This window comes from Electrona antarctica, assembly GCF_951216825.1.
Source record: "Electrona antarctica genome assembly, chromosome: 3".
In the NCBI taxonomy this organism is placed as follows: domain Eukaryota; kingdom Metazoa; phylum Chordata; class Actinopteri; order Myctophiformes; family Myctophidae; genus Electrona; species Electrona antarctica.
The window spans coordinates 28,199,953-28,214,392 of NC_136808.1; the positions used below are offsets into that span (position 1 = coordinate 28,199,953).

Consider the following 14,440-nt stretch of genomic DNA (forward strand, 5'->3'; position numbering starts at 1 on the left):
CTTTTTCCACCACTGGCTAAGTATAAATTGGTTATTAGTGGAGTGTTGTACTTGTTCCTGACAGAAGATTTTACTGTATAGTCTGAGGGCTGTGTTTTCTAGCCACATCTACTAGATTAATTTGATGAGGAAAACCTGTCCTGGGCTCTTTCTCACTTGTGTTGTTGAGACCCGCCTCCATTACAATTACAGATCATTTTCATTTATCATCATTTATGATGATAAATTAAATAAATGTATCATTTATAAATGTATCATTTATGATCATTTATATTATCTGCAAATGCACTCCGTAGCACCGTATGTCTGCATCTGTTTAAATCTATATTACATATCATATACCCAATTAAATATGGTTCAGGGTGAGGACCTGGTAAAGGGACATTCATGTGACTTAAATGACAGAAGAACAAGAACAGGACAGAAAAAATGAATTCATATTTTATTGAAAATAGTTAGTTGGAACTTGGAACTAATCTGATCATTATAAGTGACAATTCTAATAAAGGTACATATTTATGTTCAGTGCCAAAGGTATTGGGACATGATGTCCATCTGAGTGTTGAACTCTGCTTAATAACTGCAGACAATCACATGGTTGACAAACAAGGCTGTATAGATTAAAACAACAACAAAAAAGGCATTGCACTGCTTCCGGAAATTGAGCTGCTTGATCTTTCCACTGAAAATGTAATGCAGGAAATCCCATTTTACACATCAATTATATAATTCTACAATACACTCCTGAGACCATAATATATAGGCTTAAATACATTCTATATTACCATTTTAAACTAGAGGCACATGGCTGCTCTCTAGAGCTACCATTTTAAGGCAATGAACAGTTTGAACACCAAACCCATGGCCTTGTACTGGTCTGGTTATGAGCATGGCCATCACATTGTGAGTTGTCTCTTCCTCAGTGCTCTTATAGTAGGCTACTATACAGTAGGTGATGCATTCACAGGTTGTGAAGAAGCTACATGTGCTGTAAAGAAGAATACCACCATTAAGTTTCACAATAATGTTCCACTCCCAAGGTTTTCTAAACCACATCCTTTTTCTTTCTTATTTATACAATATATCCTTGTTGTGGTGTTGACCCACCTGCAAATCATTCCTCACTTCTTCTAACATTACATACAGTAGTCTATGTCTTAAATGACCATGAAGGGATTTCTCCAACACAATGAAACATTCCACCCTATGGCTTCATAATAGATCATAAACCTGATCTGAACAAGGCAGAGACATCTAGAGGTGAAGGCCACTATAATTTGTTGGTTTTGGAAAGGACTGACAAACTGTTCCAGCCTCATGTTTGGTGGCATTAACATCATGCTTTTACAGAGCAGTATCTTCAGAGCCAAAAAGCTTGGTGGCGATGGCCTTGTAGTCAGAAACTGGAGCTGTCCCATCAAAGTCTGCAGGCAAGATGTCTGCGTCAAAGTCCTTCAAATAGCCATCTAGCACATCGCCATGGACAAAGACCTGGGGGAAGTTATTGGCAGAGTTTAAGCATTATAAAACTGTCATGATGCGATGCACTGTGAACTTGTAGATCAGCTATTTTAGAACATTTTTTAAAACTAGGGCTTAAGTAGGCCTACTTAAACGATCATAATATCCATTGCCAGAGAATAGGCACTATGGGAAATATAGGCCTAAATTGCATGTACATTACGTGTTGGATTGATCAGAAGAATTAGCAGTACACCTCATAATCACACAGAAAGTGTTTTTTTTTTACAAAGATCCAATCTAAGAGTTTCTGAGACAAAATGTAACATGTTCATTCATAAATGTAACATGTTCATTTATACATTGGAGGTAATTAGTCAATCATCATGGTTAGCGAGTGCCCTCTAGTGTAAAGTACATAATTTCTCTTCAAAATGGAATGTATTTAATGCCACAACTTTCATCCCCCCTCTCCCACCCCTGAGTACCCCTGCCCAGAGGGCCAAGCTGGGCCATCCACCCACCACCTCCACCCCTCTCCCACCCCTGAGTACCCCTGCCCAGAGGGCCAAGCTGGGCCATCCACCCACCACCTCCACCCCTCTCCCACCCCTGAGTAGCCCTGCCCAGAGGGCCAAGCTGGGACATCCACCCACCCCCTCCACCCCTCTCACCCTCTCCAGCAGTTTGCGCTTCATGAAGGGTTTAACCACATTATAGGTAGTGGTGAAATACCAGGGCTGGTGAGTGATATGGACTGCCTTGAAGCGGGCCGGGAAGGAGTCCTGCGCATGACACACAAAACAGACAAAAGGTATTAGGAAAAAGGAATGTTTTTGGAAGTAACGACAACATTGGTTCATAACTTTAAGTGTTTTTTTTGTTTTTTTATCCCTCGATTTTGTAACCCATTTTTTCACCCCTGTGCCAATTATCTAATGTGATCCTGGGCTCTCTACACACCCGCCAACCTAGTCCCCATATATGGGGGACATGGGGAGAGCAACGGACTTGAACTCATGCTTCCTTCCTGCCTGAGTGTCCAAGTTGCTCCTTTACACGTGACAGGGGGGAGTTTCCCTGGTTGGACGTAGCGTGTGGAAGGAACACGTTATTCCAACCAGTTCCTTTCCCCTCCATCAGGCGCCCCGGCTGGCCAGGGGGAGGCAGTTTGTTTAGAGACCAGGATTACTGCATGTTTTTGTGAGGGTACCTACCCTAGGGGACACGGGGAGAACATGCAAACTCCGCACAGAAAGGCCCTTTCGCCAACCCCGCCTCGGGTATGGGCACTGATGACGCGGAGGAGGAAACACGCCGCCAGCACCCACAGCGCCCAGAGCGGGAATCGAACCCAGGACCTTCTAGTTGTGAGGCGACAGCACTACCAACTGTGCCACCGTGCCCCCTCAACTTTAAGTGGTTTGTTTATTATTTTAACTCAGGATTTTAGAAGTAGTAATGGCTGTCTGACCTGTAGCATATCCACCATCTTCTTAAGTTCCATGGGCTTTATCCCTGAGGCATGTTGCATGGAGAAGCCTTTGAAGTTCTCAATCAGGACAAATCCATTGATCTGGGTCTCTTCGTTCTCAAGCAGCTTCTCCAGGATCACACAGTATGCCTTCAATATCTATAATGCATAGTTTCATTCTGTTGCATTATTCTTGCATTAGTAATTATTCTGACAGATTCTATGCACCCATGATAGGCCTGCAGTATTGTACAAACACACACACACATATACACATTGCGTGCATCTGTGCATGTATGTATGTGTGTGTGTGCGCGCGTGCGTGCGCGCGTGCGTGTGTATATAATGTATACTGTATATATCATTCGATGTGACTCTTTGGGAACCCTGTTATAGATTTGGTGTTAATGTATGTAAACATTGCATTAAAACAGACATATATTTTGATTTATGATGTAGTAAGAATGTGTATATGAATATATAATGCCCTATGCTCAAAACAATCCCAAATTGTGTCTTTCACCTGCGCAGACACAGACATTGTCTACAAATCGATTTGTACGATGCGATGCATTTTTATAATGAATGATGATTTATAATGATTTTCTCCTCCTGCCGTACACAATTATTGAACAAGCACAATATCACATTGTCCTTGTCTGTGACAAAGGCGATTCACTTTGCTGTGTATAGTCACCGACCTCATCAAAGTTGATTTCCTCCAGATCCCAGTTCTCAATGTTAAAGAGCATGACCACCCGTCCGTATTTGTCTCTGCTGGGCAGAACCACAGGGTAGCCTGCATCGATGGTGCTGCGCACCGCTTCAGGGGTCACGTTCTCAAACAGCTCAGGGTACTCCTTCCTGAAGTGGACATAACCTACAGCACCCACATGCAGAAACAACACAAACCCTTACAACAGGCCTCATGTACTGTATGTTCAGTAGTACACGTGTACAGTGTACACAGTACAGTAGCACAATTCATTAAAATGCTCATTTGTTAATTGCATGGTCTTCTTTCTCTCAAGTTCAGTCTTGTTTCTATGGCTTATTGTGCATAATATTGCAAATATATTTTTTCTTATTGCTGCATCCCTTGGTCCCTGTTATCGCTGCTTGCAGCTATATTGTAAAATTGTCTTCATAACCTTGAAAAATGAATTATCGCTGTGATAAATAGGTACCTCGGCTACATTGAAAATGAGGCAGAGGCAAGGAAGCAACCAGGTGCTCAACTGCGACGTGCAGGTAGATACAAAATATAAAAATTGTAAAAAGGTGCTCCTGGGATCAATTGGGATAAAACATCTATAGAAGAAAGGCGGAGATCCGGGCACACTTAATAGTTAAAAAGGAGGAAAACTATATTAAACCAACATGTTTCGACCAATACCAGTCTTCATCAGGGCTGACACATTGAAAATGAGTTGGAAATACTCAATTGTACTCCAGAGTATAAATAAAGGTGATGATGATGATGATAATGATAAATAGGTACTATATTGATCCAAGCCGGAACACAATCCATTGATTGACCATTAAAATGTCATGCTCTGAAAATGCACGCGGCCCACCCATCTGAACACTCAACACTGTAGCCTGCCATGTATGGCCAGAGATGGGTGGGCCACGAACACTTCTGAGATTTTCAAATCTAATCCAGAAAAGGTTGAGAAGCACTGCAGTTGTACACATGGCTTATCAATGTCTCACTGCTGCACTCTGCCACTCCATACCAATTAGCCAAGTGGAACAAATCTCTGCTGGACTGGTTGCGCGTGTGTGTGTGTGTGTGTGTGTGTGTGTGCGTGCGTGCGTGCGTGCGTGCGTGCGTGCGTGCGTGCGTGCGTGCGTGCGTTTTCAGCACTTTGCTCTGGAAACCCAATTAACCCCATTGAACAATTCATGTTCACATAACATTCCTCTCACACTACAAAGAAGCCCCTCTACAGTATAGTCACACAGAACGATGTGTGTGTGTGTGTGTGTGTGTGTGTGTGTGTGTGTGTGTGTGTGTGTGTTTGTGTGTGTGTTTGTGTGTGTGTGTGTGTGTGTGTGTGTGTGTGTGTGTATGTGTGTGTGCCTGCATGCGTGTGCTTCTGCAAATGTACAGTACAATTGAGTGTGGTCGCATGTACACATATGATTCTTTATGTTACACAAGTAAGCCCCAGACAACAATACTGGAATAATGTGCTTTAACCCCTCCCCCCCCCCCCCCCATTCTCTCTCTCTCTCTCTCTCTCTCCCCTCCTCTCTCTCTCTCTCACACACACACACACACGCACGCACGCACGCACGCACGCACGCACGCACGCACGCACGCACGCACACACACACACACACACACACACACGCGCACACAGCACTGGGATGTTCCCAGGAGAATACTAGGTTGCACATGAAACGTAAACTTGCTGCCCTATTTGAACACAAGGGATGCCTTTGTCAGGGAAAACGGAGGCATCTAAGAGTCCCCAATTAATGTGGCCCATCCTCCCTGTCTCAGAACAAAAGAGTTTGGACCTCAATTACTTACCACAGAATTGGAATACACTACACTACAGTACTTTTGAGGTGGATGGGATGAATGGTTGTAGGGGGTCAAATGTGGTCAAAATGATAATCAAATGTAATCTTAGTAATCGAATAATGAAATAATCAGTTCAGTGAAGTACAGATATCAAGTAAATAATTTGAATATGTGCTAATCTGAAGATTATTATTATTATTATGACAGCATGCCATCCTAGATGGATGGATGGATGGATGACAGTTGAATGGATGGATAGATGGCAGAGCCAACTCAGTTCTACCTCATGTAAAGTCTCATATGACTCACCCTTCAGGAGCTCATGGGATCTAGTGACATCAAACTTGCGTGCCCTGAGGAAACGTAGCAGCAGAGCATCAGGCTTGTCTCCGAATCGCTCTAGCACCAGTTTGGCCAGGTCATCTCCCTCTCCTGCTCTCTCCTTCATCAAGGCCCTCAGCTCTTTCACAGCGGATATCCGCCTCTCATCTGTCTCATTTAGCTCATCTTTTGCCTGAGTGGAACACAGCACATTCTTTACAACAGAGAACTTGTAATACAGAATGTGTATCATAAGTGCCTGGATAGTACAATGGTTATTGCCACATGAGAGGTTTCATCCAGACTTATTGCCCAACTTGATTTCTTGAAGAAAATTACTGTCTGTCTAAATAATGAATGTTTTGTTGGTGCGTTACCTTTTGTACCGTGTGGCCAGGCAGCTTGATGCAAGGACCAAACACAGGACCATGATCCTTCACTGTCAAATGCTCTAACTTGGACCTCATGGCCTGCTCCTCTTCTGACACCATGCGGAATGTTCCGGTCTGCACAAAGACAGAGGTGTTTATGAACTTCATTAGTGTGAGGGTTAACTGTATGGTTTTCAACACACGCAGGCACACACAAAGTTCACAAACACAGACACATGCACTTGTTTCAGGACAGACCTCAAATGATTATCTGATCAGATTATCTGTCTCACACAATTACAGAAAATACTTTCAAAGCCACTTCACAAAAACAGTCTTTTCCAAAGACAGAGGGCTATATCTTGTGCCACGCCTTACCCCTTATCCCTAAACTTATTTGCCATTTTTTACTATTTTGAAAAACATTTGAAAATACATCAAATAGCCGATCTACATCGACACGTTGTAGATCGGCTATTTGAACTATTTTAAAAGGGTTTTCAAAATACCGTAGTAAAAAATGATAGCCAAGAGTCTTTGACACAATTTCATGCAATAAACCAAGGTTGGAAACAGAGACAAATTATTGGCAATGTATGCAAAGTAAACTTACCGCAGCCATGGTTACAGGGTCTCAGTGGTGTCACTGGCTCTGCGAACACAACAAAGACAAGTTGGAACCTACAGTATTCGACTGAACAATCCTATATGAACTCGGCAAGCTGAAGTAATCTTCAATTTGGTCACAAATGAAAGCACATAGGATTAGAGTTGTATTAATCTAGCAAACAGCACCTGGCCACCCTAACCATGATTTGTCAGAGTGGTTTAATTATTTAATGATCAGTAGTAACTCATTCGACCATTCAGTACATCCATAAAATGATGTGAGACAGACCTACACTGTGAAACTGACTGCAGTCACTTCAGTTGTTAATTACTTCTAGTTGTTCCTTCCATTGTCAATATAATTAGACAACTGCAACATGTTTACAATATTACGCAAAACAATAATAATTTAGCTTAATGCCAAGAAAATGAAACAGCCTTACCTTAGTTGCAGATAAGTGATCACTCTGCAGACAGACAGCAGAGATGGGCTGAGGGAATAACAGAGGGAGAGAGAGAGAATGGCAAAGAAGACAGCATGCAGTTCAGATTAAGGAGGAGAGCGCTATGAGGGGAGGGGTTATATAAAGTGGCACTCAAACAGGGATTAAGGTGCCATATGTAATTACTATGAGTGGCTAATCTACATAAGGCAAACGACAGAAAGAAAGTAAGAGATGTAGGCCTACGAAATGAAATTGACAATTTATTAATTGAAGTGAGCTCGACTCCAAAGTAAGTGTGATTCAGGGCTCCGCAGCTGAATCTGTCGCACCAACTCCCGTTATGTGTAGAGTTTGTTGTTAGTAGGAATGTACAAAAGGCGCACCACTGGTAGAAGAGGGCTGAGTGCGAGTGAACAGGCCAAAATCCGGTCTCTTCATGCAGCGCCCACAGAAGCAAATTCAAAGGAGATTTCTTTTTCTGATGGGTTCCCAGAATGGTAAATCATGCCGAGCCATGAGGCCCATAGGGCAGGAGACCCTTGAGTGTCAAGCAGGGAGGCACTGGGTCCCATTTTTACAGTCTTTGGTATGACCCGGCCGGGGATTGAACTCTGACCTCCCAGTCTCAGGGCGGACACTCTAACCACAAGGCCACTGAGCTCCCAGAATGGTGGCTGACTCTTCTGCACACATACATCACTTTCTCAAGCTTTGTAAGAAGCATTGACTGTAGGGTTATGTTTCAGTTTCTCTTTCTTTCTGCATTGTTCATGTAAACACAAAATACTTAATTGTCTAAGTAATTGCACGGACAGTTTAGCAAATGTAATGTTAGTAAACCAGACGCCCTGAGGGCGAGAAGCAACCTCGCCCTAAAGGGGGTGTGCACGCATCTGCCTGTGTGACGGCAGACTGCTGGGCAAGCACTGGCGCTTTGGCATGGGGGGTCAGATCTAGCCTGGCTAATAAGCCAGACTCAAATCACACTCGTGTGGTCCGGCAGGCAATTTATTTTTGCCAACGGCTGATTCGGTCTGGCTTATTAGCCAGGCTAGGTCAGATCATCATATGGAATGAATTCTGCACTGGCCATATATGGAGAGTGTCTTGAGTGTACAGGGTTTTATGAGGGTAGATCAACATTATGGAATGTCAGAACCTGATCCAGTCTTCTCCATGTATGGCTATCCATCCAGGGTTTGATGAGGCCAGTGTCATGATCTTCATATATGGAGACGGCCATATATGGAGCGTGTCACGAGGCGTGACAGACTGACAACCATAATGGAGCGTATCATCACGAGGCGTGCCGGACTAGCGACCATATATGGTGGTGTGACGTGTCACGAGGCGTGATGGACTGACAACCATATATGGAGGCATGACGGATCGACAGACTGACAGGTTTTGCAGATTTTCATAGTAATCTGCGACCTATGGTCAATGTGTTCATGTGAAAACACTGGAATAGCTGCATATGGGAGTATTATACTGGTGTGTGGATGCATGGATTTTTATTTTTGTTACCTTTTTTATCCAGAACCCAGCCTGGTAGGTCTGGGATGTGCGTGTCTTTTAGCTATTTCTCAGCTTTTATTAATGTGAAAACGTTTCATTTATTTTAAGATGGAGTGCCGTGAAAGTTTGGCCTGATGTTGGCGATAGAGAACATATTTGGTGTCACCAAAGTCATCTTGACTTTCTTCCTGTTCAGAGCATGAAATTGAAAATATTTTCATTTAATTTAAATTCTATCATCACTTTTCAAGAAGATGTGGTCATGGTCACAGAAAGACAGACAGACAGACAGACATGGGTGAAAACATCCACTTGGTCCTTCTTACCATTCATACCACCAGAGCAGAATAGAGTTTAGCTCACAAATTAGAGGAAAGTCATGCAATCAGTTTTTGACAATGTATCAAGAAAAATGAAATCTACTGAAAAATAATATATTTAAAGAAATTGGAGCAAATACAGCATTTTCCCCTCACTATAATATACCGTTATGCTAAATCCCTTTCATCTACAACGAGACCCTGGTCACATCCACTTACTGCACACATATTCAGTCGTGTCAGAAAACATTAACCCTTGCACACGTGTGATGAATGGTGGTATTTGAACCCTTGTACCTCAATCTTTTCCTGGGAACCTGTCATACGAGAGACCAGTGTAGACAGAGCTGGGGACTTCACTTGAACAGAATACCTTACTTCACTTTACACATTCCTTTCTGCACATTCCATGCCTGGAAATTCTTAGTAGTGGCACTTCAGTAGTGAGACCAGTTGTTTTGCACCCAAATTAGGGATTATTTCCCCATGATTGCACAGCATCAGACTACTCCATGTAAACAAACGTTGCACGGTAGTCACAGTCCCGGGTACAGGCCATATCAATTATGATTTGTAATTATTTGTAATTTATTAGCTTTTCAACAGAACAACATTATGAAAGTAAAAACAATAAATCTACATAACAAAATGTGTTATGCATACTATGATGCATATAGTATCACAACAGTGTTACTATATGCATCCGGATACCCCACATTTGCTCAAAGCTATGACAAACTACTGTAAAAGGGTAGGGGGGTGGAGTGTGTATGCCGGTATACAACAGAAGAAAGGTAAAAGGAGGAAGAAAGGTAATAGCATGGGTGTTTGCAGCATACGGTCTGTGCCTGATAGCTGAGTAACAGTGCATGTATAATGCACAACCACTGTAGTGTAGTATCGAGGACAAAGGTTTCGATCACACATCAACGTAATGGAAACATTGACTTTGCAATAAACAGACCTTACTGTATGTTTTCTTGCTGTGCTTAATAACTTCCCTCAACAAATGTCACCTGTCTTTGCCATTTGTAAAGATTCTGTTCATCAGTTTAAATTAAAGTGCGGTTAACAATGCTGCTATTGTTACAATAAAGGTGTGTGTATCAGTGTGTGTGTGTGTCTGTCTGTGAGTGTGTGTGTGTGTGTGTGTGTGTGTGTGTGTGTGTGTGTGTGTGTGTGTGTGTGTGTGTGTGTGTGTGTGTGTGTGTGTGTGCGTGGATGCACCTGGGACGTATCCTCAGTGATGTATCCCAAGGTCCTCGGGGTTTCGGGTCTCACAACATCATACCCCTCACTCGGGTAACCCAGCCGTGGTGATCAAGTCCCAATTTACGTCCCAGTAGCTACCCTAAATTAGTCCCATTAGGGAAAAACTAGGGACACACAATCCGCTGCTCCAGAACTACTCTGCCAGTACTGGGCGGGCCATCCGGTACTGGGCGGGCCATCTGGCGTGTGGACAAGGAAGCTTTGAGAAGGAAAGGAAATGGTCACGTGAATGGACACTTTCATGGGAGCCAAACTCACACCGGAAGTTCAATGAATACATGGCAGTGAATGGAGTCGGCTGGACCAGCTCATAATAAAACATTGTTTCTGAACAATATTGAGACCTTTGTCATATAATCGGTTCAGGAATATAAAAGAAGACATATCACAGGTTGTTTTCTAATCACTTGCTTTTCGATGTGCACAGAGTGCACAGTATATAATTTCATCTGAGGATCTAAACAGCAGCAGGTATCGTTTCTGGCTCGGAGGTATCGCAAGATTTGGCTGCCAGACAGGAAACGGCAGCCCAGTCACGTGACCCTTTCCTTTCCTTCTCAAAGCTTCCTTGCGTGTGGAGGGACTAGGCACTGTGGGTTGACTCCTGGCCGGGCAGCTCCTATGCCTCACCAGGTGCAGCACCAGACACCTCATTCGGTTAGTGGTGGATTCTGCAGGCTCCACCCGCAGGCTCCACTTACGGCTTGAATGGCCCTCCTAAACCTTCTGTTTTCCCTTACATATTGCACAAGCACGGGCATCAATGTCGTGGTCACTGAACGTGCACTTTTGACCACAATTCCCGACCCAGTTTACTGATGTCTCTCCCATAGATCAAAATGCAGATGTCAATTTAGTCACTATTTGCTACTGATCAGCTGGTTCCTTTATCACAGTTGCAATGACAGAGCAGATCAGTATGGGCCATTTGGCTTTACTTAATCCAAAGAAATGTTAACATATGAAACAATGATTGTTAAATACAAAACTTGACTATAATGCTGCAGTTTCTATGCTAGGTTAGGCTTGATTAATTTGTTCACCTTTTGTACCAGATAAATGCCTAACTTATATCTTATAGTCAGGTATGTTTATCTCTATTTTATAAATGTATGTTTGTATATGAAGATTATATATGTACCTAATTTTAGATTCTCAACCATTTGTTCGTACCCTAAATGTTGCTTCTTTTCTTTTTTAAGATTTGTTTTTCGCTTTTCTGCCTTTATTGATAGTATCAAGTGAAGAATGACAGGAAAGAGATAAGGGGAGAAGACACGCAGCAAAGGTCGTCATGAACGGGACTCGAACACGTGACGCCCTGTCAGGCCAAAGCCTATATGTGGCATTCGCCTGGACCACTTGAAAAATGTTTTCAGATGCAGAAGGGATTTCCAATTCCTTCTATATAATGTATAGTCAGACCCTAAACAGATATGCAGGTTTTAGCATTAGACAACATTGGCAAATTATGCTGCCCAAACATTTGCAGTGGCAGCAGTACGTTTATTCTCAATTTATTTGTCACGGTGAAAATAATGTTGTCATTATATTGAGTGTTCTAACTTCTAACATAATCCTTTAGAATTCAGGTTTCCTCATTATTAGAGATACATATGAAGACCAACACTGGCACCTAGTGGCACCAGCATTATATAGACTAGACATACTGTATTATGAATGAATACTAATAATTTAGATGCAAAGCACAGAGAGGCAGAACACAGTAAAATAGGTACACATCAAGGTCTCAACTGCATCTGTGTTCTGTTATGTGAAATCTAACTATAAATGCACCAAGTCTCTGTATGTCTGTACGTACGTAACTCGAGAACCGTTCGCCCCACCTACTTCAAATTCGACACACACGTTCCACACCCCCACAAGGTGCCCGGTGTCGAGTCAGTTGGACCCACGGTTGTCCAGAACAACCACAAAAGGCCTCTTTCCGGGTTCTGGACAGGGCCCCTGCCCAGAACCATATGGTCATAAAAGGGACACAGACATAATATCTGCGTGGGGCATGCATTTCCAACTTGCATCGTTCCAAGTAGGCCAGTGCCCAACAGGCACCGCTGTAGAGGCTCCATTGGGCACCGCTCTAGTATGACAAAACAGGACAGAAAGAGAAACTAAAATGTACTGTAACTAAAATAATCCCTGACCAAAGCAACAGTCTGCAGAGGCAGCTGGTAGCAAAATAGAAGCAATGTTGTTGTTACTCAATCTCAAATCAACTAACATCTGAGTGGAGATGCTCTACCCAACCTACTTTCCTTCCTTCCTTACAACCTAGCCTACATACCACCCACATGGGTTGGAAACCAAGAAAGAGGAGCATTTTCTGAAACATGATGATGTATTGTCATACACCAAGACAGCCAGGTGACTTTACACAGTAAAATCATCAATGTTCATTTAATTCCGAGAGTGAAAAGCGTCAACCAAAAGAGTTTGATTCTATCCTCCAAGAAAAGAATCATAGACAATACACAAAAATTACACAATGGTTCAAAGGACAACAAAGTGTCCTTTGCACTATTTACAAACTGAAAGATCTCATGGTAATGTGTTTCATAACACTGCACTACTGTTTGCTGTAATGACTATTTTGTCTTAGCAGACATTTTTTGCTAACATTTGCATTACTGTTGCAAGCCAGCTGCCATGTTATTTGTGTCCAAACAAGTAGCCACTGATACGGCAAACTACATGCTGCCGCTTACATTTGTGCAAATTGTTTTACATGATGTGTTGGATGTCATCCATGGTGGTGCAAGGTTACAGATACCAAAAGATACAATGGATGTAGAAGACCTTTTCTACGATGTAAAAGGAACTAACAGCAATAAAGTGGGGTAGCAGTATAACCATTGTAGCCAAATAGTAAAAATCTGCATTTGTGTCAGAGACTGGATATACCTAATGTAATAACTGACATTTTATAGTAAAAGTGCAACTGGCAGAACGAAAATACATCGCATGGATGCAACTGGGACGTATCCTCAGTGATGTATCCCAAAGTCATCAGGGTTTCGGGTCTCGCGAACATCATACCCCTCACTCAGGTGACCCATCCGGGGTGATCAAGTCCCGATTTACGTCTCAGTAGCTACCCTCGATCAGACCCACTAGGGAAAGACCAGGGCCACACAATCCTTTGGAACCACTTCAGAACTACAATGCCGGGACTGAGAGATACAATTCTGGCATGTGGAGGGACTAGGCTCTGTGGGTTGCCTCCTGTCCGGGCCCCTCCTACGTCTCACCAGGTCCACTCCTGCTCTCACCAGGAGTACAGAGAGGACCTGTAAAGTCCTGTATGCAAAGTTATATTCAAAAAATAATCTCTGGGTCTTGTTCAGGAGTGAGGGGAGGACGAAGGAGATCAGCCGGGGAATCGGAGCGGCTGGGGCGTTATTGCAGTCGCTACCGCACTGTGACGAAAAGAGAGATGAGGCAGAAGGCAAAGGCCTCTGTCTAGCGAGCAATCTTCATTCCTACTCACACCTATGGTCATGAAGTGTGGGTCATGTCTGAAAGAATGAGGTCGCAAATACAAGCGGCCAAAATGAGTTTTCTCCGACGGGGGGCTGACATCTCCCTTAGAGAATACATAGGGTGAGAAGTTCAGTCACGTGAGAGAGACTCGGAGTAGAGTCGCTGCTTCTTCGACTGGAAAGGAGCCAGCTTAGGTGGTTCGGGCATCTGGTTAGGATTCCTCTCGAGCATCTCCCTAGGGAGATCCTTGATGCCCACTGGGAGACCCCGGGGCAGACCAAGGACCAGATGGATGGATTACATTGCCACATTGGCCTTGGAATGCCTCGGGATCCCCCAGGAGGAAGTTACTAATGTTGCTCTGGAGAGAGAAGTCTGGAGCTCTCTGGTGGAGCTGTTTTTTTTCTTCTTAACTACATCATATATTATTACCAGAGGGGAGATTAATTCCTATATGTACATTAAATGGATGAATTAAAAACAATTAGGTGCACACTGCAGTGTTTATGTTGGGAACAAGAAGCTACTAATTCCTCCTTTAAGTTAGTTTAATAAGTGTAAAGCTAAATACAGAATTTTTCTTTTTATTTAATTTTTTTGTTTTTTTAAAA

The 14,440-nt window shown here is 43.0% G+C and overlaps 1 protein-coding gene across 2 annotated transcripts; it reads right to left on the reverse strand.

Annotated features, from left to right (window-relative positions):
* Positions 1–426: 426 nt before the first annotated feature.
* rlbp1a (retinaldehyde binding protein 1a) lies at positions 427–7,328 on the reverse strand. Of its 2 annotated transcripts, none has more exons than XM_079496546.1 (8): positions 7,216–7,314; positions 6,777–6,815; positions 6,170–6,298; positions 5,781–5,985; positions 3,637–3,815; positions 2,936–3,094; positions 2,136–2,246; positions 427–1,491 (listed from the first exon to the last, which is right to left on the reverse strand). In XM_079496546.1, the coding sequence occupies exons 2-8, from the start codon at positions 6,783–6,785 to the stop codon at positions 1,345–1,347; spliced, it is 939 nt and encodes a 312-aa protein (XP_079352672.1). In that variant the 5' UTR covers positions 6,786–6,815; positions 7,216–7,314; the 3' UTR covers positions 427–1,344. The 2 variants fall into 2 exon arrangements, with proteins under 2 accessions (XP_079352672.1, XP_079352673.1); XM_079496547.1 differs by having other exon boundaries at positions 1,341–1,491; positions 2,197–2,246; positions 7,216–7,328.
* Positions 7,329–14,440: the final 7,112 nt, after the last annotated feature.